The following is a 26,154-nucleotide window of genomic DNA, read 5'->3' on the forward strand; positions in this document are numbered from 1 at the left end:
GACTTTGACTTTTGGGTTCTGGTGACTTGGGACTTGACTTTTGACTTGTACTTTGATGACTTGAAAAGGTTTCTAAAGTCTTGACAAAAGATCTTGTGTTTGTGTAAATGACTTGGATTGAAAGTTACGAGATTTGTTCCACCAGACGACTGAATTTAAATTCTGTTTTCTGAATTTGTGTGGAATGATTGTATTGAAAAGTCCTAGACATCTGGTTTTCTTTAAGATATTAAATTGATTTTTTCTGACTTGACTTGATGTTCTATGTTTAGACTTGAGAGTTGACATTACTGACATGGACTTGATTTGAATCTACATTTAGACTTGGGACTTGACTTGGCCACACCTCTGGTACAAACACATTACATGTATTGAAAGTTGGTTCATACTTAATAAATTATTGCCAAGTACGGACATCTACACCTGCAGAGGTCAAGACAGGTTTTTAAAGTCCAAACCAGTCCTGCTGTTTTCTAGAAAAACCACCAGGGGGCTTCACAAGAACATTTCACAGCACAAAACTGGACTGGATAGAACAGGAATTCATATTTACATTGTATTTTTGTCAGGTAAAATTTATTTTTCACTTCTAAAAACAGTACATAGTGTGTCATCATACAAGACAGTCTATGCTGACATGGTATTGCTGGTTTTGGTATTAAATCACAGGGATACAGACAAGATGAAAAGGTGAAAAGAAACAAAACGTCAATAAAAACGGACACACAACCCCCTTGATTATCACAGTTACCCACCATGCCACGATAGAGTGAAACAGAACTGAACAAAAACATCTTCCCACTTCCAGTTTTTCATTTTAAATGGTTTGAAAATGAAGTGTAAACCTGTGCTGGTAAACCTTTAAAGAGATATTTCATTTTGGTGTAATTATTGCAGTTTTTGGCGTCCCTAAAATATGGAACAGCCTGCCTGAGGAAACACAAATAACAAATTCTGTATCTTGATTTAACACACAATTGGAAATTATTTTAAACATGCATTTAACTGGCACTTTGTTTTACTCCTGATGCTGTAGTATTGTTAATTTGAATTCAAACCTGATTGCTGATGTCTGTTTTGTCCCTTTATTTCACATACAGTTATTAATTGTTATATTCCCATGAATGATCAGCCACCAATATCACTCATCCAAGTCATTCATTTGCTCTGGGTTTGCTTCTGTTAGCATGAAAAACCCCGTACAACATGGCAAACGGGGAGTCATTCAGTGTTTTTGTTTGTGTTCTGGTGAATAAAATACTCCAGTAATGGAGGCAGAGTCTTTATGGAGTCATGTTGAGGCGAATGTGCTGAAAAATGACAATGTACAAGTAACAGTCAGTTGGAAACAAAACAAAAAACTATTTACCTTATTCACATTGCAGTTTGAACACTTGGGATGGGAAACTACCTGGAAGAGCAAATTCAGCCAAGCTCAGTGCTACTGCTGTGTACCAAGATACATCAGACAAATATTTATCATTTCACAGATTCCCCACTGAAAAACATAGAAATAAATGGATATATGGAATCAGGAGGGATAGGTTTGAATTGTAATATATTTGTTCTATTATCAGTAGCTACCAACTAACTAGCTACCTAGCTAACTTCCTCGTTGTTGTTCTGGAGACTGCTAGCTAATTTGATAACTGTTAGGTCTATGTGAAGTCATTATGTGTTTAAGTATTGCTAGTTATATGCCAAAGTTTCCCACCCAAGTGTTCAAAATGGCCGCTGTGTGAATAGGTCAGCTGGTTCAGAGAGAGTAGAAGGTCATATTTAGCTGCTGCCAACAGTTATACAATGTCCCGTCATTTAGCTGCTACATGAGATGGCTGCCCCACACGGGTTGTTCAGAGAAAATTATTGCTGTTCATAGTGTATGGGGGAAAAAATGGCCGCCTTTGTTGCAAAGTGATTTTTCTCTCCGTCAGACCATGTCAGACCTCCGGTGGGCTGGCTTCCTCGTCTTCTTCAGGCACAGAGCATTCTGGTTGGGACAGCTTACCTACACACACACACACACACACACACACACACACACATTCAGAATTGTCAGTTAAGATGGTAATTCTGTCATACGATCACATCAGCATGTACTGAGGGATAATACCAGTGTTTCTCCAGTGGCTAACACTGACTTTCATTGTTGCCTTTGTGTTTTTGCAATGCTCCTATCTATTTGTCAATCAGCTTTGGTTTAGCTACACTGCATGTGTGATTTGCCTTGTACAGCAGGTCTACTGCTCTTTATTATTCTATATAGTAGCCTACCATTTGTCTTATATACCATTTAAAGGGACCCTACTACTGGACTTCAAATTGTCCTCTATATGCATGTATGATCAAAGATGGTTAGTAGGTTGTTCATTAGATTTTGTCTGAGTGGTTAAATCTAAAGTTATTGCATTTTCAAAAATCATCATTTTTAACAGGCAGATGAACTTCAGTCAATGGTCTTGGTCTTGAAAAAACGATTAATATCCTTCCAATCAAGCATGTTTGCAGCATTTTAATTGACAAACCATCTGTAAAACCTCCACTCAGCAGGTTTACCTCATTTGAATTAGAAGAGCTGCTGCTGTCAGCCAATAGGAGTCCAGTATTGTAACTGTGAGGACTTAGTCTTGCAATTTATTCAATAAATACCCTTGGTAACACTTTATAATAACCATCATTAATAAATGGTAAATTGATAGTTAATTAAACTTTAGTTAATAGTTATTTTACTGTTAACAAACAATGAAATGATCATTAATAATGTTTACTAATTATTAGTAATGCTATAATTTATGTTATTTTATCATTAGTTTATGTAATATAAAATCATTTGTTTATAAATTATATATTGTATCATAGCTGATAAGAGACGGTAAAAAGGGTAAAAAGCTATGATACAATATTTAATTTATAAACAAATGATTTTATATTACACAAACGAATGATAAAATAACATAAATTACAGCATTACTAATAATTAGTAAACATTATTAATGATCATTTCATTGTTTGCTAACAGTAAAATAACTATTAACTAAAGTTTAATTAACTATCAATTTACCATTTATTAATGATGGTTATTATAAAGTGTTACCATACCCTTTTAACTAAACTACAAATATTATTATATATTAAGAACATTATTCTTATCCTGAGGCACAGTATATTTGAAAATCATGAAACCGAATAATATGGGACCTTTACTAAAAGAAGGAAGGAAGGAATCGTTGGCAGTAAAGTGTGAGCAGCACACAGCGAGACTGATCCTCCTGCTCCCAGTCCCACTGCATTCATTTTGGACGCAGCATCAACAGGAAATACCTGCTCAGTCCTCAAAGACGGGCAGAAAGAGTAAGACAGGCAGAGATGGAATAAACAGCCACAGGAGAGCCATGATGGACAGTTTCAGGTTCAAGTGTGGAAGCCCAGAGATTTCATAAAATCAGATTTATGCGATTGTTTCTCGGAAATCACATTTAGATTACAAGTTGACAAGGAAAACAGGTCTGCTATACTTACAGGTTTTGAGATGAAAGATAGATAGATAGATAGATAGATAGATAGATAGATAGATAGATAGATAGATAGATTCTGTGTCTTCCTTTCATTCTGTTTCTTTCTGTTTTTTTCCCATCCTATCTGTGAATGTTTTGCCTCTCAGGCCACAGTGGGACACATAAATCACACACACACACACACACACACACACACTTAAGTTGTTAGTGCAGTTACAGGGGAAGTTGAGGATGTTGATCTGCAAACAGTGAGGTCAGCCAGATGTAACACTATTTATACTGTATGGTGCATATTGCAAAAACAAAATCATGTCCTCTTTCCTTTTAAAACCTGATTTTTTAATCTTTTAACCTTTTAATATTTTAATCTTTTAATGGTTGTTGACTTTGAAGAAGACATCCCTGCACTTTGTTCTGTCCCCTTTTGGTTTAGATGTCTCATTTTTTGAACTCTTTGATAAGAGAGGTAGAGATCATCACAGTTACATTTAAGATATTTTACCAATATTCATTAAATTCAACTTGATTTTTGATATTTGCTGGGAAATATTTGGGTGAAGACTCTCTCGACACCTTTAAACAGACTGAAGGATACTCAGACATTGAGTACATATTTCAATATAATACAACTTTATTCACAGCCATCTCTTTCACAAGCACAACCTCATCATCATTACCTACAGTACTAACTTAAGACTGATTTAATACATTTAAATAAAACCTCTTATTGTCTGAGTGTGTGTGTGAGAGAGAGAGAGAGAGAGAGAGAGAGAGAGATCAATTAAGTGATACAATATTTGTATGTATGTTAATGCACGGTTAAGTGAAGCGGTGTTAATGGTATGAGAAGAGGAGGATGAGAAAGAGACAGAGGAGGGAGACGGTGGTTATGGAGCGACAAAGAGAGAACGACAGAGCCAGAGAGAGAAAGAGAGAGAGAGAGAAGGTGGAAAGGTGGCTATCGAGAGACGGAGCCAGGACTGGACACTTCCTCTTTGTGGTCACATGACAAGTCTGAGAAGGAGAGAGAGAGAGAGAGAGAGAGGTGGGATAGAACAGAAAATGGAAATACCATGCAAAACCAATAGAGGAAAGAGAAAAGAGAGGGAGAGATAGAGGGGTTAGTACTATTAGTAAGTTAGACCTTTCATAAGAGAATGACACAGAACAGAATGAACACAGACTGTTGTGATGGCAAGGTTAACTTGTAGCTAGTGAATAATTAGTGAATAATGAATAATTGATTGGTTTATTGTGTGTGTGTCAAGTGTTAATTTTGGCAGCAATTTTAGATTTCATTGCAGTCTTATAGTCACATTTTGATTGCATGCCTTTTTAGTTATCGTTCTTGTTTATAGTCTTAGTGAAAACAATCGTCAATCAAAGTGAATCAGTTATTTAAATCAAATAATACATAATACACTGAGACATGGTTGACTCCGGCGCTCCATGCTAACACTTTAGCACACACTGTGCTGAGTGATAGTAGCATTACCTCAAAAGTGAGAAAATGAGAACTTGTAGCAGCTCTGAACCTAAATGGTAAGAAATATTGAATGATATGCAGCCAAGTCTGGCACTTTTGTAGGAGATTGTTAAAATGTATATGAATTATGATGCAAAAGTAATGTTATGTTTTAAGCTGTAGGGACGTCACTTTTTGTTTACACAGAAACACAAAGACAGCTAAAAATCACTGAGCAGCGGATGAATACATTGTTCACATGAAATAGTGCCAAATATAAACCTCATTTTATCAGCTATATTGAGTTAATGTTTAAAAATTTTAAAAATTGTGTAAAAATTTAGGAATCTACAAGCAATATGAAACCCCTAACCACTAACTGTCAGTCTTTTTACTAATGCTATTACTATTAGCTAATGCTAATACAAACTTTCAACATTGTGTATGCTAAAGAGTTAGCATGAAGCACAGAAGCAAAAACTATACTGGGGACACATGGATGATTTGGGTGTTTATACTTTTATCACCGGGTAAGTTGACCAAAAACTGTGTATTTCTTAAAGACGAACCATCATTAAACATAATTTAATGTTAAACATAAAAAGTGTTTTTGTCTCCTAGTAAATTTTACTTTAACTGATGAAATTGCAAAATCATTTTAGTCTAGTCATTCTTTTGGATTCTTAATTTTCGTTATAATTTTGTCAAAGTTAACACTGATATGTGTATCTATATATTGTGTGTCTATGTAAGTGTGTAAACTTGTCTAAGAGGCGTTTACCCCCTGAACTGTTGCTCTCTGCCACTCCTCTCTCCTCATTGGCTAACACCAGACTCGCCTCGTTCCCATTGGCTTCCTCTGGCCCGTTGTGATTGGCCCACAGGGAAGCGTTGGCATAGAGCTGCGCTGTGATTGGGCTGAGCTGGCTGTCAGTCTCACAGAGCCCCGCCCCCAGAAGGTGTTGCTCCACCCCCAGCTGGAGCTCTGAGGAGACAAGAGCGCCTCTAGTGGAGAGAAGCTTCCACTACAACTACTGCGATAGAGCAGAGAAGTGATTCGTATGCCTTATTGTACTGAAACTGAACCAGAGGACGAAAACTCCCAACTGAAGACAAACTAAACAGGGAGAAACAAAACTAATAACTTACATAAAGATAAGCGGCAACATAAATTACATAAGAACAGCCCTGCCTGACACCTGGTAAACCTAAATATCTCTCTTATTAGGGTGAGGAAGTGCGGTTTGTCTCACTTGTAGATAGTTGGTAGTATATTCAGGGAATAGGGTACAATGTTGTTTTTTTTGTTTGTTTGTTTTTTTGCCCTCTTGATTTGATTTTCAGTATTTTTTTTTTGTTCGTTTCGGGAGCAATATTATTATGAAGTAATACTATGAAGTAATGCATTTGCACTGTATATTGGCACCCAAACACCCAATTTGTACCACTACAATTTGTTTTTATTTTAAATCATAATATGCCGTCTCAAAAACAGATTAACAATCAGAGTCATTTTGTACTGCTTCAGACTGCAATTTATATAAAGCTAAATGATAAACTTTTGCATGTTGTACTGCCTAATTTCATATAACTGTTTTGTATTTTAAAGTCAGAATCACTATATGAGATGCCAAATGTAGGAGTATAACAGCAAGAGATTTGCACGTTGAAAATGTGTTGTGAAAATCAAAACTATTGTAAGACGACAATGAGAAAACCAGATTTGCGCCACAAAGATAAAAAAAACAAAAAAACATTTTTCTGATGCAATGTAAATGCAGCCATATGGTAGATTGCTCACAAGGCTATTAGCTAACTGGCGCACACACACACACACACACACACACACACACACACACACACACACACACACACACACACACACACACACACACAGCACTCAGACGGGATCAATAAGAGAAAGGCTTTTACTGCCTCCGCTTCCCGGAACCAAGTACTGCACTCATTGGTAGAGAGCCTCGCACATACACACACACACACACACACACACAGACACACACACACACACACACACACACTATCTCGCTCTTTCTCACACACACATGCATATAAATGAAAAACATACAAAACATGCACACGCTCATTAACACTCCAATTTGTAACTCTCATACTTGAATTTTCTCTTTTTAACAAAAAAAAAAAGCGTAAAGCTCTTAGTGACTCTAACTTTGCATCGTCAGTCTCTTTACTGTTGTGCTATAAACTGAAAGCCTGGCCAGTACTGTAGCTTCTTACTGCTTCTTCTGCCCATCAGGACTTTCCAGGAGCTTCATAACACTTCTATAAATTATTCACGTCTGGGCAATCATAGCAAAACAGACGAGATTCCTTGACAGCAACAAAGTGTCTTTTGGGGGGCCGCCGGTCCTGCAGAACACTGTGATCCAATGAGTGTTTTTTTCCTGCTACAAGCTGAGAATTTATAGGCTTAGTAGTTAGTTCCATAGCCAATCCAGTGATCTATTGATGTGAAGGAGGGATTTGAAATAGACACTGAACGTAGAAAGTGTTAGAGACCCTTGCTCTTTTCATGAAGCACACTTATGAGGTGAATCCAGATAAAAGCCATTATCCCTTATTGAGTTCCCTTATTAAGTCTATACAGATCGCAAAGGAGGAGATGTAGATAAGGAGACGAAGATGAGTTAGAAGAGGATTTTTAAGCTTTGAGACAATTGAGATGTGGATTGTGCAAAAGGAGCTGCAACTCAATATGTATATTCAGCGTAGACTGAATGAATGTTAAACTTGATGTAAAAATTAGATCCTTGTTGATGTAGGTATTTAAAAATGTGACTGATCTCTCGTTTTCATTAACCCACACACTATTTTACAACCTGACAAATTAAATCTAGCAAGCGATTTGGTTCCTTCAGCAACTGTCACCAGCTTTCGATGCAGCTGCCTCTTTCACAGGGATTTACTGTTTACTGATTTACTGTCATTCATCCTGATGTGCTTCAAGGATGAAAACAAACTATCAAGAGGATTGTTCTAAGCGTTTCCTTCCCACTGCCTTGCAGATGAAATTCTTCAGTGAATGATGAGGGCAGGTGGCTGTGAGAACTTGAACTACACTTGAAAGCACTGACGTAAGGTTTGATTCAATTGTTTTTGGTATAGTAAAGTGCCGGTTGACTAAAATTGCAAGCACTCTAATGTTAAATCATTAGAGTGCTTGCAAATTTATGAGGAAGTGTTGTTGCAATTGACAAATTTGAAAGCTGTTACTATATTTGCATGGATTTGTTGCACTTGTGTGAATTCTTTCCATGGTGAAATCATCAAATCCTACTGACTGGTCCTGTTGTTATGTGGGGACGCAAACTGAGCCAATGTGGGATTAGAGTTAGACAAAGGGACACAGGAACACAGGCCTGTGAACCATGTGGGGCCCCAGCCCATAGTTTAAGAAACCACTCCATCAGAAACAAGCTCCCCAGGGTGCCATGACCCTAACATCCCTCTCCACTTCCCCTGTAACCCCCCCCCCCCCCCCCCGGCCATGCCAGGGCCTCTCTGGGCTTAAAGGGAGACTGAGAAACACAAGACATAATAAAACACAAAAGAGGAGGGAAAACCAAGAATAGCAACAGATAAGGCCAACAACATATACTGAAAACAAAATAAAGATAAATGACATCCGAAAAACAAACACAGATACTCTGAGACTGGTGTGTACACAGCTGCAGCCAAACACACCGGCAACCAGAGCCAGACATTACATTTCAGCATGTGATCCTGTAGTCTTGGGGTTGCCTAACTTTATGTAACGTATGGCTCTGGACAAAGAGCTGAAATAGACAGAAAACTTCCTAATGAATTACAAGAGAGGTTGGTAATTTGTTATGTAGCTCATTAACTATCATTTTGACTGTTTCCTAACCACATGCTTGATTGCTGGCCTTATCAATTCTTGAATTTAATTCGATGTAACCCCATTGCTAAATGAATAAATAAATGAATCAAGAATTAAGACAGATGCTAGGCCTAAAACTTTTAATTTTAATTTATTCCAGTTTGCTGTTCTCGCTAACTCTCGCAAATAAAAAAAGACTGACATTGGACAGTTTCATTTCTATCTCTGTCTTCATGGACTCTATCACAGACATCTACTGTTACACACATGCAACTGTTTTCTCAGCAAAATGACCAGACTACCTTCCTCTACTTCTCTTTTACACCTAATCTGTAAATCATCTCTGGCATCTATACGGCATCAAGCTATTTCAATGTCAACATGCTGTCTGTCTGTTTCCAGATCTGTCTCCCAACTTTTGAGGTGGGGAATTTTTGCATTATAGGATGTTGTTCTCATTTCACTAAATTTCCCGGAGATCAGACTGGAAAATGACAAGTCATTTGTTTACCTTTCATGGTGGGCGGAGCATAGGTCCCCTGCTTCCTCTGGCTGGTGTCTGGACCCTGCAGAACAGGAGAACACATTACAGCCTGGACTCACACCGCCACAAAGTTAAACAGAAAGAAACACTTTAGATCAGCCAAGAGGCATTGAATCATTGAATCATTAATGTTCAACAAATCCTTCATTTATAATTAATGACAATTGAATAATAATAAACAATATTCTTTAGCCAAGCCATGTCTAAGCAACACATACGTGATTTTTGGTTTGCACATTAATATTCAGTTTAGACAGCTAATATTAAAAAACATTATTTCATATTCTGTAAATTTGCAGCCACAGGTTTATGTTTATTGGATATTTTACAACTCATCCAATCAGACTGGAACAATCCATTTCACAAGATCTGTTTTTTAACTTTTTGTCATACAGATCCGATCTTCTAGAAATGAAACTCTGAATGAAAAAAATGGTGGTGAGTGGAGATGCCATAGAATGGACATTCCCATTCAAATCCAGATTTTGGAATAATTATTAGGGTTATTATTAGTAGTATTACAGTTATAGTTTCATACTGCTGTCATAGAGATTAACATGTAAAGAGTATATAGCTCTCTTCATAGCGCAGCCTTCTTTTCTCATTATTATGAATTCCCTGGAATTGGCTGTCACATTTGGTTCACCAACAACATATAAATATGTGGAAATTAATTTAGCAGGAGAAGAGTGTTTCCCTGCATCTCTCTGTATATAGAAGATATATTTCTACAAACCTGTGTCTCTCCACTGGCAGTGTGCTGCTCCCCAACATCTGCAGGAGAGAACAGATACCAGCAGTTAGCTCTTTAATCCTCTTTTAGTTTGTCACTTTTTTTTTTAAGATGACCCATTACTGTGTCACCATCTGCAGGACAGATGTTTTTTTCTGAAGCCTTGCTGTGATCATGTTGGAATCAGGCCCCCACAGGTTTGTGTCAGCTCAACTGGAGCCAGCGCTGTGTTCAGATAAGCTCTGTTTGTTTGGATCAGTGCAGCCACAGCTGAACAATTGTGAATGAAGATTACATGCCACTATCCACTGAGAACATGGCCCACAAAGTGAGTTTTTATGATTGGGGTTGATACTGTTGTTGATCAACACCAAAGACTTGAGGATTACTTCGCCTGGTACAGAGATTTCTGGCTTTCAGAACTCACTTTCTGGCCTAAACTCTCAGTTTTGGAACAAAAACCCTCAGCCTATTAAACTCAATGTCCCGTTACTTTGGTTTTAAAGTGACACACTAAGTGTTTTCCCAGTGCTTAGGCTGCAAGACCAACTACAGAATAGTTTACTGTTCTTATAATCAGGACCAATCAACTTACAGTGCCAATATTTAGGATTTAGAAGTCCAGCTCAGGTTTGGCTCGCTGTCCCAATGAACCAGAGACTTGTGTAGGAGGAGACAAGCTCCACTGATGTTGTTGTAATTCCTGCTGGTGGCCAACAATTATTTATCAGCATAATCTGACACATTTTGTCAAAATCATAGGTCTTCTTATACAGTGAGAAAAAATATTGTTTGGATCAAGGCTCAGTGTGCAGTGACTTCTTGCTTTCACTCATTAGTTTGTCTGTCAGCAGAATACCTAAACAAGTTATGAATGGATTTCCATGAAATTTGGTGGACAGATCGGCCTTGGGCCAAGGAACAGTTGATTATATTTTGGTGGTCATCCAGATTTCCACCATTAGACAATTATGTTTTTTTTTTGTCATCACTGTGAAACTAACAGAGATAGAGACTTGATTGGGTTTGTTTGCAGGGTGAGGAATTCAATTTAAACGTAAAATTGCAGTGATAGGAATGATGCCTTTGGGTGTAATAGCGAGTTGGATGAATTGTTCACAGTGGTGGAGGTTTCCGCTCTCCGACTGCCTTCTAGTTTTATTTATGCTATGGCGTGACCAGCAGCTAAATATTCCAGGAGTCCAATCCCTTTCTCAGCCGTAACATCTTTATGTTCCCTGTACACATTCTCTCTACTCTTCCCCACTATGTTTGATACTGCATGCCAACGTTTCCGTTCTCTTGTTTCTGTGCAAAACAGACAAAATGCCCGGCTGAACGCACCTCAGGCCCCTGCAGGGCTCTATACAACTATATTGGAACCAGGCCCGCAGAGCTGAGCTCACTAAATGGAATCAGGCCGATTATTCAATCACCCAGTTCCTGTAGAAGGATTTATAAGGGCTGAGAGTTGGCTCAGCACACACACACACATACAAACACACACACACACACACACACACACACACACACACACACACACTCTCTCACTCTCTCTTTTTCCTCTCTATTTCTCTCACAAACACATTCTCTCTCTCTCTCTCTTTCTCTCTCTCTCTCTCTGTCTCTCTCTCTCTCTCACTCTCTCTCGCTTTCTCTTTTTCCTCTTTCCCTCTCTCTCTATTTCTCTCACAAACACACAGACTCACACTCTCTCTCTCACACACACACACACACACACACACACACTGTTAGGCTTCCATCAGTGCAGTCTGAACACTGCAGATCACTTACCAAAAGCTCCAGTAGAAATCTAATAAAGATTCCATTATAGCAACCTCTATTTCTCTCTCTGTCTCCCTCTCTACCGCTCAGTGTCTGTCTGTCTGTCTGTCTCTCTCTCTCTCTCTCTCTCTCTCTCTCCCTACCTGTGCCAGATGGTTGTCTGTAGATCTGCAGAGTGGCAGGAGTTGGTCTTCTGCGTCGGATCTGAGGGAGACACACACACACACACACACACACACACACATTTTAATTTTGACTTTAAAATAGACTTCACTGCAATGTCTTTAAAAATCTGTAGTACTTGGTAAGACCTTCTCTAGCTCAGTGTTTCAATAGTTAGGTTTGAAAATTATAAACATTTGTCCCAGCACTTAGCTTATTGTCCTTATACTCCTTATACAATACGACCGACAATATTTGGTCTTTAATTTTTTATTTTTTTTTAACTTGGCTCACTGTCCCAATAATTCTGCTTAAAAATATCAATTTTAATTTACTGTCCCTGGCTTTAAAAACAACAACTTAAGCTCACTCTTCCAATATTTAGGTTTTGGTGAAATGGAAAACCTTAAATAATTGTCCAAATACCAAACTTGGCTTATTATTAGTTATTACATAGCTAGTCCTAATACAACTTGAGCTCACTGTCCCTACTTCCATTTTAAAATGTCAAACTAAGTATTGTCCCAGTACTAAGGCATAAGATCAACTACAGAATAGTGTTCTTATAATCAGGTTTTAAAATTTACTCCATTATCTTACAGCCCCAATACTTTACTCTATACTTTTTTCCACCTCACTCTTTCAATAGTTAGGCTTTACAGTAAAATGACACATTTTCATTAATTGTTCCAATAATAGGTTTTGCAATAACAAACTTAACAAACTATTGTCCCACTACTTAGGCTTTAAAAAGAAGGATTTTGCCAATATTAAAATTGTTCAAATCACTTTTAGCTTGCAATCCCAATATTTACCAATCCAACCTACGTGACACATAGCCTACTTTGAAAAGATCAACTTTAGCTCACTGTTCCAACACTTAACCAAGTAAAGCTCACTGTCCCAATGTGTAACTTTTAAAAAGACCGATTTAAGCTTGTTTCACTTTTTAAAAAGAAGATTTCAGCTCACTGTCCCAATAGTATCTGCTTTGTTCACAACTTTGTTTCTCCGTCCCCAGACTAAAGGAACGATCCTGTCACTCTGCTGGAATGTAAATGTTCAGCGTCAGCCTGCTCGCCCTCCAGGAGAGGCTTTGTTTACAAGTTGGTATCTCATAAATCCATTGCTAAAATTTATCTTTCACTGCTGGTGATGCTGACAGTTTCCAGCTCAGCCCAGTGGAGCCGGCAGCTGCAGCGGGGCAGTGATCTGTCACCGTCCGTTAATCAATTTCCTTGGTAACGAACGACTTCCGGTTTCAATCAACCAACCGGTGTGTAAAGATGTGAACAAGGCGTTAGGCTTCAAGAAAGACTGATATCTTCTCTTAAGCTTTAAAAAGAGCAGTTTGAGCTCTCTGATCCAACTTCAGCTCACTGTATTACTTTGTAGGCTCTTGACCATACAGGAATAATTTAGAAACAGTTAAAGGAAAAATCAGATCCCCTAACACTGTATCATCTATATCAGTGGTTCCCAACCCAGTCCTCAAGGACCCCCTGTCCTGCAAGTTTTTATTCCATCTTTACTCTTGCACACCTGATCCCACTGGGGCCTACACACTTTCATGCTGCTCTGTTCAGGTAGATCTGTCTCTACCAATCAGCATTACACCTTAACTGGATCAGGTGCGCAAGAGTAGAGCTGGAACCAATACTTGCAGGAAAAGGGGTCCTTGAGGACTGGGTTGGGAAACACTGATCTATATCATCAATCTATGATGTTCAATGCATTTCAGAAGTTATTTTGTAATGAATAGTGTTGTAGTTCACCTTTTTGTTGCACCCACTTTCCCTCTACCTGCCTCCTGTACTTCTACTTAAGTTAGTGATTTCCTACGTTTCCCAGAATGCCTTTGGACAACCCCCAGAGAACGGGCGTGAACATGTTGCATTTCAGCTGTGGGACGTATTTGATCGGAGCAAAGTTAGCTTGATATTATTAAGCAAATACTGGAAGAAGGAAGAGGAACAATCTACAACAGCTTTTTTTCAATATTTGAGAAAATATCTTTCGAACGCGACATAGTTCATATGGGAGACGAGCTATGGAAATTTGAAGGCGTGTTCATATATAAGAAAAAATATTAAAAATTAATTAAAACGGCATTGTAGCTCAACCTGACGTCACGCTATCTATGTTTGGCCAAAAAGAATAAAAATAAAAATACAGCAGCAAAACACGATATGGAGCCAAGAATAAAAAGTACATTGCCAATAGCTTTTGTTAACAATTTTTCCTTTAAATGTCCATACCATCCCAACATGAGACTGCTGGCCTATAAAGGCATGAAAACACACAGCAGCTTGTTAAATAGAATAGAATAGAAAAAAACAAAGAAATACTCAGATACAAGCACTGTCACATGCACTGCTGCTCAAACATGACAGACCCATTAAACACACACACACACACTCACCCAGATACACTACACAAACACCACTTTTCACATGGCAGACCTACCCAGCACACACACACACACACACACACACACACACACACACACACACACATACATGCTGACATGCACCCACACATGCAAGATTCCAGATGCAAGACGGCAGATAGAAGCCCTATTCAACTCACATACGCATGCACCCACACTCTCTCTCTTTCTATCTCTCTCTATCTCTCTCTATCTTTCTGACACACACACACACACACACACACACACTCACACACACACACACACACACACAGATGCACTCACATGTTCGGCGGCCTGTGGGTCCAGCTGTCCCTGTAGCGGAGGAACAGCAAACTGGATCTTCTTTGGACTGCTGGGCTCCATTATTACTGACTGAGAGATAGAAAGAAAGACAGACAGAGGGGGAGAGAGAGAGAGAGAGAGAGAGGGAGGGAGAGAGAGGGAGGAGACAAGAGAGAGAGAGGGAGTGGTCTTCTTTTTGGCCTGTTGGGCTCCATTATCACTAATTGACAGACTTAGAGAGAGGGAGAGAGAGAGAGAGAGAAAGAGAGAGAGAGCAAAGGGGCGGGGGGAGGGGGAGAAAGAGGAGAGGGAAGTGTAGCCTCTATTCAATGGTTGGATTGAGGTGAGAGAGGAAGAGGATGGAGAGAAAGGGGAGGTGATGATGATGTAACTCTCCCTCTATAGCAGATTAAATTATTACATCACACAGCTGTTTTCCATTTTATAATCTAAATAAATTGTTGTTACGGTGCCATTTTTCATGTATGCAACTTTTCCATCATTCTCTTTTAAATTGTGCTCAAGTTTATTCTCTATGTAATGTTATGTTTGGTTGCTGGATGGCATCAGCTAATGGGGAAGTCTTTAAATCAATGGTTCTCAATCAATGGACCCCGATCACAGGCTGCATGTGCAGAGAGTTGAACAGTTCAACCAGAGAATGATTTTCCCCTTTCAGGTCGTTTCATGTGATTGATAATCAGTGGAGGCCTAGAAGCTGAAAACTGATAAACATGATAATGAATTTCTATAGTAGAAATATGTTTTTTTTCCTTTCTTATAAAGCATCTTGCGACCCCTCTAAATTATCTTGTGACCCCTTAAGGGTTCCCGACCCCCAGGTTGAGATATCGTTGAATTAAATGACCAATAAACACAGAAGGAGAAGGAGAAAGCTGGCAGTAAAAAGAGAAAGAGGGAAATAGAGCGAAGAAGAACGCTTACATTTTCTCTCCCTCTTTCAATTCAATGTGCATCAAGATAAATATCAGCTTTATATTATATTCCCTCTTTCTTTCTCCATCTCTTTCTATGTCTCTTTGTCTCTTTCTTTTCCAGTCTCCCCCTCCACTCTGCATTTTCTTTCCCCCCACTCAGAAACCTACATCTTTTGCGACCAATGATGTCAGCATGTGTGTGTGTGTGTGTGTGTGTGTGTGTGTGTGTGTGTGTGTGTGCGCATGTTGGCAGTGGAAGTGGAAACACTTTGCTTGTTGTAGACATCTGGACAGACTTAGTGGCTACTGTAGGTGGAAGGAACCACACACACACACACACACACAGAAACACGCACAAATCCACACTCAAACAAACACACACACACACTCACACACACACACACACACACTTGATACAAAGAGCCTCTTGTTGTTAGACTGTAATTGGAAACTATCCATCTCTGCTCTGTGAAGGTGAGACCGGAGCAGAGAAACGACTCGATGGTAAACAAGCACCTGCAGCGTTTCCTCCTGTTTCCATTAACATTCGTAGCTGCGACAGTCTGCTTCCTTCATTTATGACGTTACGGGAAATTTTGGGGACAGTTTTAAAAGTGAAATCTCTAGAGTGCCTTTGCGGTGGGCTGTTAAGTGACACTTGAAAAGCAATAAAGCAAAGAAAATGAAATACTCCGCTGTAAAGCAGCTCAAACAGGGACTAGAGAATCTGCCGCTGACGGTTCTTACTTCTCATTTTTCTTTTTAATTAATTTAGTGAAATCCAATCATGAACATAACTCCTCCACAGATAGCAAGCTTGACTTCTCTCCCTCTAGAAAAAGAGAGATATCTCTTTGAACAATCTTTCTGTTTAGATTTTTATAAATAAACCAAAATGTAAAATGTAACTCTGTGAGTGAAGATGCCCCCCATTCCTCCCACTGTATAATTGTTTGCTTTTTTTCAACATTGAAAAGGGAACATTGAGTCAACATTGATTTATGGCAGGCTTATACTGCCTTTTAAATTGCTTTTTTTTTTCTGTACTGAAATTTGAAGATTCCCTCTATTGTTGTTCACGCACAAGCAGAAATGAATGAGTGCTTTATGCTTAATATGCTTTAGAGCTGCAACGATTAATCGATTAATCAATTAGTTGTCAACTATTAAATTTATCGCCAACTATTTTGATAATCGATTAATCGGTTTGAGTAATTTTTTAAGAAAAATAAGTCAAAATTCTCTCACTCCAGCTTCTTAAATGTGAATATGTTCTGGTTTCTTTACTCCTCTATGACAGTAAACTGAATATCTTTGGGTTGTGGACAAAACAAGACATTTGAGGACGTCATCTTGGGCTTTGGGAAACACTGATCGACATTTTTCACCATTTTCTGACATTTTATAGACCAAACAACTAATCGATTAATCGAGAAAATAATCGACAGATTAATTGACAATGAAAATAATCGTTAGTTGCAGCCCTAAAATGCTTCCCAAGATCTAATCTCTGAGAATTTCTGCGTCTCTCTTATAATATATTGAGTGCACAGATGCGACTTCTGTGGTGCCAAAAGGAATATCAATAGCTTATATCAGGCTGATCAATAATCTTTTATTTTGCAGCATTATCATTTCATCAGTTACAATTAATTATAGGGTACATACTATATAATTTTATGTAGTTGTCCATTTGAACATAATGAGTCACCTGTTATGCTCCTAAATAAAGTGGAATATTTGTACAGGGGATGACATGAGAACTTGAGAACTCATTGCTGTCTAATTAACTGGATGAATGTATTTATTTAGGTGTAGTCTATCACAGCATGTCTCACCAAAGACTGTTATCTGAACCTTTGGTCGCCTGACAGATTGTATGCTTGAGTGCTTTGGAGGAAATGTTTGGTTTGACATCCAAGAGTAAAGAGGAAACTGAAAATGATCTCTGACAAGCTGAGCTGCAGTTTTCAATCAGCAGCTCAGAGGGATAAACTGTTTCAAGAGTCCGGTGACATTGTAGTTTACAACCCAAGTCATTTTCTTTTTTTTTGAGAGCCACTATCCAGAGACTTCCAGAGAACAAATTCAGAAGCTAAGCCGACTGAGATACTGTGAGTTGCTGAGTTTCTGCATTTGACACCAGTGAGTGTCAAGAGGAAACACTGAAAAGCTCTCAGAAAAGAAGCATCTGAGGCAATGTGACCCAGTGGCTCAAAGTGCTAGACAGCTGTGTGCCTCTTTTGACGTCCTGTGTTTCAAGGTTCAGGCCCAGTTTCCACTCAACGGGTTGCCAGGAACGTCTGAAAGCCAAACAGCCCAAGCGAAGATTGAAAAGCTCTGAGAAAGAAAACCTCCAAAGCAGTGTGACCCAGTGAGTGGCTCAAAGCGCTGAACGGCTACATGAAAGTTTTGAGTAAGACAGTGAATTTTTGAAAGCGTACATCCTGAGTAAAAACCAAAAAGCTCTGAGAAAAGCACTCTGCAGCGGTATGACCCAGTGGATTATAGAGTTAGATGTCTAAATTAAGGTTTTGAGGTTGTTGGTGTTTTGATAGCCAGCATCCAAAGTAAAAACTCTGACAAAAAAAAACACTGTGAAGCTGTACGATCCAGTGGCTCAAAGTGCGGTTGAGAGGTTGTGGGTTCAAACCTGAGTAAAAGTCAGTGAAATTTAAACGCCGACACCCAGAGGGAAGACTGAAAAGAAAAAAAGAGGTTGCCGGTTCGATTCCCTCTCCATCACCTAGTGGATGGAGCTCTAAAATACCATTCCCAACCTACCAGAGAGCTGAAAGGAGTGGCGAGGAAAGGAAAGAGGAAGCCATGTCCAGCTGAGCTTTTCCCAATATGTCAAGGTTGTTAGAAATGTTTTATCATTTCATTATGTGTGTATTACAAAAGCAAGTAGGCACCGCCTGCCTATATGTGTACTCTTGTTTGGAGCTTCTCTACAAGCATTTTATATAGCATGTTTGTCTACATATTGTTGATTGATTATTGTCATATATTTGGGATTCGTCTCTCCGCATACTGTGTCAACTACACATTGTATCTGTGTCTACATATTGTACAAGTCTAGGTGACTGCCTGCAGGAGCCAGTGTGTAATACATTCCTGCCAGTGTATTTCTTTGCATCAGCCTATAGGAGGCAGTACATTGCTCTGTAAGCTTGGTGGTGTCTGGTGTCTTTACCAGTCATCTTAAAGATATTACAGACTGGTTTTGATAACATTTCCCCTCCATCAGGGATCAAATCTGACACTCAGACTGTCAGGTTGTGACAGAAAAACCAGCTGTTTATCCTGCTGAGCTATTTCTGGATGTCCTACTTTTTATCATCTTATTTCTACCTGTGTTCACACTACTGACAACAATAGCATAGAAAACCTTAAGAGTGAGAGAGCTGGGATTCAAACCAGCAACCTTACACATGACAAGCATCAGTTGACCTCACTGAGCTACAGCCAATGACTGCTTACATCTCATTCATCATCTTATTTATATTCAAACTACTGATGACAGGCTGCATCATTGCAGCTGTGAGCAACAACCGCACCGCTTGTGTCTAACATTTATCAGCTTACAATTGTTAACATTTTTGAGCGTGAGAACACTTGAAGCGGCACCCGGCTGCATCGATCCACATGTTTATAAGATTTCAGTTTCCTCAAACCAAACATTTACTCCAGGAGGCTTAAACATACAGTCTGCTGACTTCTGATGAGCTGCTGATCCTGTGAGAAGGTCATCTCATCTCATCTCATCTCATCTCATCTCATCTCATCTCATCTCATCTCATCTCATCAGTCCATCTTCCTCCCCCTGCCAACTTTACTTTGGTACATTTTTATTTTGCTTTTCATTTTAAGGGAGCAGGTACAATAAAATAAGTATTAATCTGTATTCAGTATATGGCCAACTGTACTTTTTGTTTGTTTTTGTCACTGAAATTTGAATATAGATTTGTACAAATGTGACATGTGACAAATGTTTGATTCAGAAAGGAAATAAACTAAACTTCAAAATGCCAAAATTGTGTGTAAGTTTAAGGCTCATGTTCAATAACAAACATTTCACTGAACTCATTACCTTCACATGCAGATCTCTTTATTTGACAGTTTCACATATTCCATTGACTGAATACTGATAAATATCAGTGATGTATGGGTTGATAACTCTGCTGTACTCTAATATCTGGGTATGTGTCCATTGTGTGTGTATGGTATGGGAATGTGTGTATTGTAACAATGCCAGAATGGTTGTGGTGTGTGTGTATGTAGTGTCTGGGGTGTGTTTAACATGTGTGTGTGTGGTGTTGGAGTGTGTAACACAGGAAGTGTGTGTGGAGGTGGCGGCGGTGGCAGCGGCAATCCCTGCCCCCAATCTGGAAAAAAGGGTTGTTGTTGTTGTTGTTGTTGTTGTTGTTGTTGTTGATGTTGCTGATAATGATGTGACAGCTGATGTTGTTGCTGTTGCTGATACTGATGTTGCTGATTTGTCGGTTGTTGCAGTGATTTCTGTTGCCACGGTAACCCCGCCTGTTGCCGCTGAGATGCTTGCGGAGGCGGCAGGCTGTTGCTTCCCCTCTTCCTCTTCTCCTTCTCATCCTCCTCTCCCTCCGCAGGGCGTCGGCAGGTGAAAATGGGCGCGGTGTAGAAAATGGCGTCACTGTGTTCGCTGGGCAGCACCTGTAGGTGCAGGGTGGAGACGACTCTGGGCGGGCGAGGCAGGAGGGAGAGAGAGAGGAGGGAGGGAGGGAGGGAGGAGGGCAGGGAGAAAGACTTGACAAGTGGGGCTCGTCTAGCCATTCCCTCCCTCCTCTTCCTCTCCTGACCCTCCATCACTTCTCCCCTCTCCTCTCGGCTTCCCTCCATCCCTCCCTGTGTGGCACTCACCTCCGCTCGCTCAGCCACTCCGGCCCCGTCTTTTACATCACACCCGGGCTCAGAAACACCTGCAGGTCCGGATCCAGGTGAGTCCTGCTCCGCTGCGGGTTTTTGAGGCGTCCCGGCTGAAGCCGGCCCAGAGCTGCAGCTGGAGTCGGAGCTGGACTCCGGATCGTCCGAGTCCGAGTCACACTCCGGCCCTGAGCCGTCGGTGGCGGAGCTGGACTCGCTGTCGTCGCCCCCCCACCGAGGCATATTACGCCCCTGTGGGTTGTAGCAGGCTGCACAGCGAGACAGACCCAGGAACTGAGGGCCTGATCCTGACTAGACAGACAGGGAGGAACTGTTTAGTTCAGGGACGGGCAAGAGTCTGCAGGATTTCATTCCAACTAAACACTACACCAGCTGACTTCACCGACTAGTTCCTCCTGTCTGGTTGAAGGTTGTTAATCGGTGAAATCAGCTTCCTATCCCCAGTTTAGTTAATTGTCAGTCAGCCAGTCACTTGGGTAGAAAGTTAGTATTAGTCAGTTAGTTGGTTGGTTAGTCTGGTAATCAGCAGAGTAAGTTAGGTCAGACATAGGGATGCAAACAATAATCTGGGTACTCGGTTACCCGTTTGAATTTAAAACTTGTATAATGCAAACAAATAGTGAATAGTTAATTTCTATAAAAGTACTATTCCCATTTGTTAAAACTGTATGAAAAAAGTGACGTTACACCTCCTGAACGCACAAGAAAAACAGGTCAATTCACTCAGCAACGCTTGGCTACTGTCATGTCTACCATTGGTTTCGACATTAGCAAGTCTAACATTAGTTATTTCACACAGTCCTAATAATGCAAATGATGCTGTATTGTTTTAATATATACGGGTGGAAAAAGTAATATGTGTAACCACCTACAAGCAAAGCATCCTACAGTTAAGCCGTAATCATTTACTCAGACTAAACTATTGGGTTAGAGAAAACGAGTACTCAATTATTAAATTATTAGTTATTTATATCCCTAGTAAACAATCAGTCAGCAAGTAAGGCTTTTTCTTATCTAGTTTGAAAGTCACTTTAATTAGTCAATCAGTCAGTCATTGAGTTAGTTATGTAGTTAGTCTTTTAGTCAGTAAGTCAGTCACTTTGTTGGTTAGTCAGTCAGTCAGTTAAAGTTATATCTGTTTATAGTGTGTCACATATAAAGTGTGGTCAGTTACCTTGTCATGTTTCAGACTGTCTGCAGACTGGTTCTCCATGGAGCCACCAGAGTCTGACTGCTGGCTGGCTCCTCTAGACAGGACTGGACAGAGAGAGAGAGAGAGAGAGAGAGAGACAGACAGACAGACAGACAGACAGAGACAGACAGACAGACAGACAGAAAGAGAGAGACAGCAGTTGATTATTTTCTCCACTAGGCTGCAGTGTTTCCCAGTCAGTTTCGTTGTGGACTCCTGTGTTTTAAGGTTTAGTCACATCTGACACAAACTCACCACCTCTTCTCCTCGCTCCTCCACTCATCCCTCCCCCTCTTTCGCTCCCTCCATCGCTCCTCTCCTCAACACCCTATTGGCGAGACAGACGGAGAAAAACAGTGAGTCAGAGTTTAGTTTAAACGTGTACATGCATTTTTTAAAAGATAAACAGATTGGTAGGAAATTAGGGAAGGGAAACAGATAGATAGACAGACAGACAGACAGATAGACAGATAGATAGATAGATAGATAGATAGATAGATAGATAGATAGACAGACAGACAGACAGACAGACAGACAGATAGATAGATAGATAGATAGATAGATAGATAGATAGATAGACAGACAGACAGACAGACAGACAGATAGATAGATAGATAGATAGACAGATAGATAGATAGATAGATAGATAGATGGATAGATACCTCTTTCATTAGCAGCTCCTAGTTCAATCATCCAGCAGCAATACTCAGGGGCAAACTGGTCTTCCCAACCAGGCTGTCAGTTCACTGCAGGTTTAACAAGCACATTTCCTTAGACCTTACAGTAAGTTGTCCAACACACGTAGTGCAGTTTTGTTTCTTCACACACACCTATGATACACAAATACACACCTACACGTTTCACCACAGGGGTCAAAGTACAATCTAGGCGCTCCTATCGCAGGTAGGGTTTCATTGTTTTGCTCAAGGGGAAATATTAAAGGTGAAACAGCTGCCATTGTTGCACAGCCTTAAGTAATTAAAATAAAATAAATTCTGATCGATGACATATAAAATGATAGTCCACTAAATCCTGTGTTTTTTTACTTTAGTGACATCTTTGTCACTAAGCGCTCATTGCTGTGGTGTTTCTGCACTGCTCTTCCCACAGATCACCTGTCAATCAAACAGTGTGGGCGGGACTGTGACGTCTCTTTCCTTGGATTTTGTCTGTTTATTTAGTTTGAGTTTCTGTAGGTGGCACCGCTCTTTTCTCTGTCCGTTCAGCCACGGTGGCTGTCGCTGCTCATGCTAACTACCCAGTTCTTCTTCTATTCATTTCCATACAAAGTGCTGTCGCTGCTGCCGGAAAAGGTGAAACGCATCACTTCCTGTGCGGCAGAGGAAAGACCTACCAGACACCGGGTGTTTAGAACAGCAGATGTAAAAGCTTTCACGAAGTAGATACAGGCTGAATCACTATTTGTGTTATTTTAATCGGTGATGGAGAGGAAAATGTCACATATTATTACTTTAAGCTCACTTTAAGATTGCTATTGGGGAGACCGGAGATGATTGTAACACATTTTGTCTCAGTACCAATAACTCTGAGAGTCTTGGAGTTAGATCTCTCAAATTTTGACACAAAGTACCCACATTTATCTACTACAAAAAGCAATCACTTCAACCACTATTACAATATCACAGACTTCATGAATTGATGTCAAATACAAGGAGTTCCATTGTTATAACCTACCCTAATACCAGGGTAAGTGGTAACACACAATGGGGTAAATTGTAACAAGAGGAAAGTAGCAAACATTAAGCCCACACTATACAATTTGCATTAGAACAGCTCTAATGAAAAATGTGTGGCATCAAAGAACAACATGATTGTCAGTCACTGTGTGTGTGTGTGTGTGTGTGTGTGTGTGTGTGTGTGTGTGTCTTTGACTATGCTGATCCGTTTGAACTGAACCATTTTAACATCTCTTAACTGCACATGCATGTATGTTGTCTTTTGAACAAAATTAAATTAATCTCAGTTCAGTTCAATCTCATTTCAAATTTAACTGACGTGAAATGAGCTGTTCCATCACATAACTGTTTAATAAATGAGTCACAGTAACACTTTTTTCAAACGTGTTACAACTAGCCCCTGTCAGTAATCGTATTTCTAGCTGTTGTAGAACAGTGGTTTGAGATTTGCATGGATGGAAATGCATGACATTTTACTTGAAAGACTACTGTTTAATCTAATAAGAGTTCTATCATTTTAACTTCAACAGTATCGGTGTTAATCAAAATATAAACTTGGTTCAAATAATTACTTTCTTACCCCAAAATCAGTTTTTTGGCTGTAAAATCTGCAGCTTTGCTTACACAGCCATGAACTGCACATGTGAGATCAGGAAGGAAATGGATGTGTACAGTAGTGATCATGTGACTCTAGCTTATTCCTGATTGGTGGAATTGGTGCCGTTACAACTAACCCCATGTTACAACAATCCCCGGTCTCCCCTACTACTGGAAACTGGTTTCTATCTAGGTTCAACAATGTCAAATTACCATAATAAACATAAACATATACATACATTACTTAAAAAGCAAACTGGTCTCCTATCAGCGCTACTTTTCTACATACTTTGTGCGCTCAGCCTCGGAGGTGAATGAAGGTTCATGTGCTCAAAAGCTTGTGGGAAGTCCAAAAGAAACAATAGAAATGAAATCCACTGGACTTAAAAAGAAGAGTTGAAGATTTTTCACCTTTTATCCAAGAGACTTCATCAGTTCTACTGAGAGGTGAGGAATTTCCCAGCAGCTGATGATTCACATTGAGTCACATGAGAGTGGTGAAACGCCTTCAACTCTTCATTTTAAGTCCAGTAGAATGTGTTTTTACATGTTTTTTTGTTTTGTTTTTTTACATCTTACCACCTGGATGACTGAAATGAATCTACACAGACAAATACCAACTGTCACATCACATCATCCCCTCTCTCTTTCCAGTCTCACCTCACTCTCAACTCTATAATGTCTCATAATATCTAATAAAGCATAAAAAGTTCTTTTAAAGCAAATTACTTCCCACTCTCCGCTTAAAAATAATGAAACAGCACATACCCAGATCGGCAGCTTCCCCTCTCCAGTGGAGATGCAGGATGCGGTCTGACCGTCAGGTTCTGCAGTAATGTGTGTTTATGTGTGTGAAGTTATTCATGTAGATTCATGTAGATGTGTTCACACCCAGGGGAGTGTGTATGTCTCTTTGCGTGTGTGCAGAATGAGTCGCATCAAAATCAACACATCGACACAAAGGCACAGTTAACACACGCACACACACCCTCTGTGTAAACACACACACCAGGATAGGATCTCTAGATTTCAAGGCTACTTGCAAAGACATTGCTGTATGAATTCTGATTTATTCTGCTGTTCCGCTCTGAATGAGTGAAATGCAAACAGGTTGTACAGGTGTGTACCCCACACAAACACACACGCTCTGACGCATGAATACACACACACACAAAGAGGAAGAGAAAGACACGCACTCACACACAGAATAAGTTGACTGCCGTTTAAAAGACAGAGTTTTTATTTCGACCATGAAAAGTCTGATACAACCACACACGGTACCTCGTGCAGGGACAGTTAAGGCATGGAAATCTCTCCTCTGGTTTGGCCAAACTGTACAGGCTAACACACACACACACATACACACACACACACACACACACACAGACACACACACACGCCCAGCCGAGCTACCATGAACAAATCCATAATACAGAAAATAAGGTTCAGTTACAGATCAACAATTCACATCTTTTCTCTTTTCTCCAGTCTTTTCTCTTGTCCTCCCTTCCCCTCCTTTCTCTGGAAGTGTTTACCAAAGCCACAGAGAGAAACAGTTTGTCCACTTTTTACTACAAGAACCATGACGCTGCTCTAAAGTCAACAGAATTTGCTCAAAATTTAGTTAAAAACACATTTGGGAATACTATTTAGAGCTACTGTACTGAAGTAGCTGTTCATTCTACTGTAAATAGCCGACAGCTGCTAGTACAGCAAGGCAGGCTCTTATATAACTTTATTCTTATTTACCTGTTGTATTCTTTTAATGTTATATTCTTCTTTTATTTATTACCTTATTGTCTGTAAATTACTATGTAACAATTTTGTAAAGTGCTAAGTCTATATCTATCCATATATCTATCTCTGCTAACTTGACTAAGAAAAAAAAAAAAAAAAAACAATTTGACACAATATTTTAAATAGGAAAAATATTACGATATAGCAATGATAATGCAAAGATGTACTGAACTAGCATACTGGCTGTAAATACTGTCACGCTGCCTTCCATAG

At 39.6% G+C, this 26,154-nt stretch overlaps 1 protein-coding gene across 3 annotated transcripts; it reads right to left on the minus strand.

Annotated features, from left to right (window-relative positions):
* Window positions 1–570: 570 nt before the first annotated feature.
* Window positions 571–25,094, minus strand: LOC139658877 (dentin sialophosphoprotein-like). 3 transcript variants are annotated; one of them, XM_071537059.1, is made up of 10 exons: window positions 24,913–25,094; window positions 22,513–22,596; window positions 22,106–22,178; window positions 21,833–21,915; window positions 20,635–20,949; window positions 14,798–14,887; window positions 12,066–12,126; window positions 10,141–10,178; window positions 9,372–9,426; window positions 571–2,008 (listed from the first exon to the last, which is right to left on the minus strand). In XM_071537059.1, exons 2-10 carry the CDS (start codon window positions 22,519–22,521, stop codon window positions 1,941–1,943), a joined length of 792 nt encoding a protein of 263 aa, XP_071393160.1. In that variant the 5' UTR covers window positions 22,522–22,596; window positions 24,913–25,094; the 3' UTR covers window positions 571–1,940. The 3 variants fall into 3 exon arrangements, with proteins under 3 accessions (XP_071393160.1, XP_071393159.1, XP_071393158.1); XM_071537058.1 differs by lacking the exons at window positions 571–2,008; window positions 9,372–9,426; window positions 10,141–10,178; ... (1 more) ...; window positions 14,798–14,887; window positions 24,913–25,094 and adding an exon at window positions 24,434–24,568 and having other exon boundaries at window positions 19,556–20,949; XM_071537057.1 differs by lacking the exons at window positions 571–2,008; window positions 9,372–9,426; window positions 10,141–10,178; window positions 12,066–12,126; window positions 14,798–14,887 and having other exon boundaries at window positions 19,557–20,949; window positions 24,913–25,080.
* Window positions 25,095–26,154: the final 1,060 nt, after the last annotated feature.

Source organism: Centroberyx affinis, unplaced genomic scaffold (genome assembly GCF_046629955.1).
Source record: "Centroberyx affinis isolate AG114_WGS23_722 - 3 ecotype Tasmania unplaced genomic scaffold, CSIRO-AGI_Caff_v1 ptg002978l_1, whole genome shotgun sequence".
Classification (NCBI taxonomy): Eukaryota; Metazoa; Chordata; class Actinopteri; order Beryciformes; family Berycidae; genus Centroberyx; species Centroberyx affinis.

Bases quoted from the DNA above. Each gene is read 5' to 3' on its own strand.
- LOC139658877 (XM_071537058.1), bottom strand. The intron at 21,916-22,105 runs GTGAGTTTGTGT...CTCTCTGTCCAG, and splicing joins AGGAGCGAGGAGAAGAGGTG to TCCTGTCTAGAGGAGCCAGC. The intron at 20,950-21,832 runs GTAACTGACCAC...CTGTCTGTCTAG, and splicing joins ACAGTCTGAAACATGACAAG to TCAGGATCAGGCCCTCAGTT.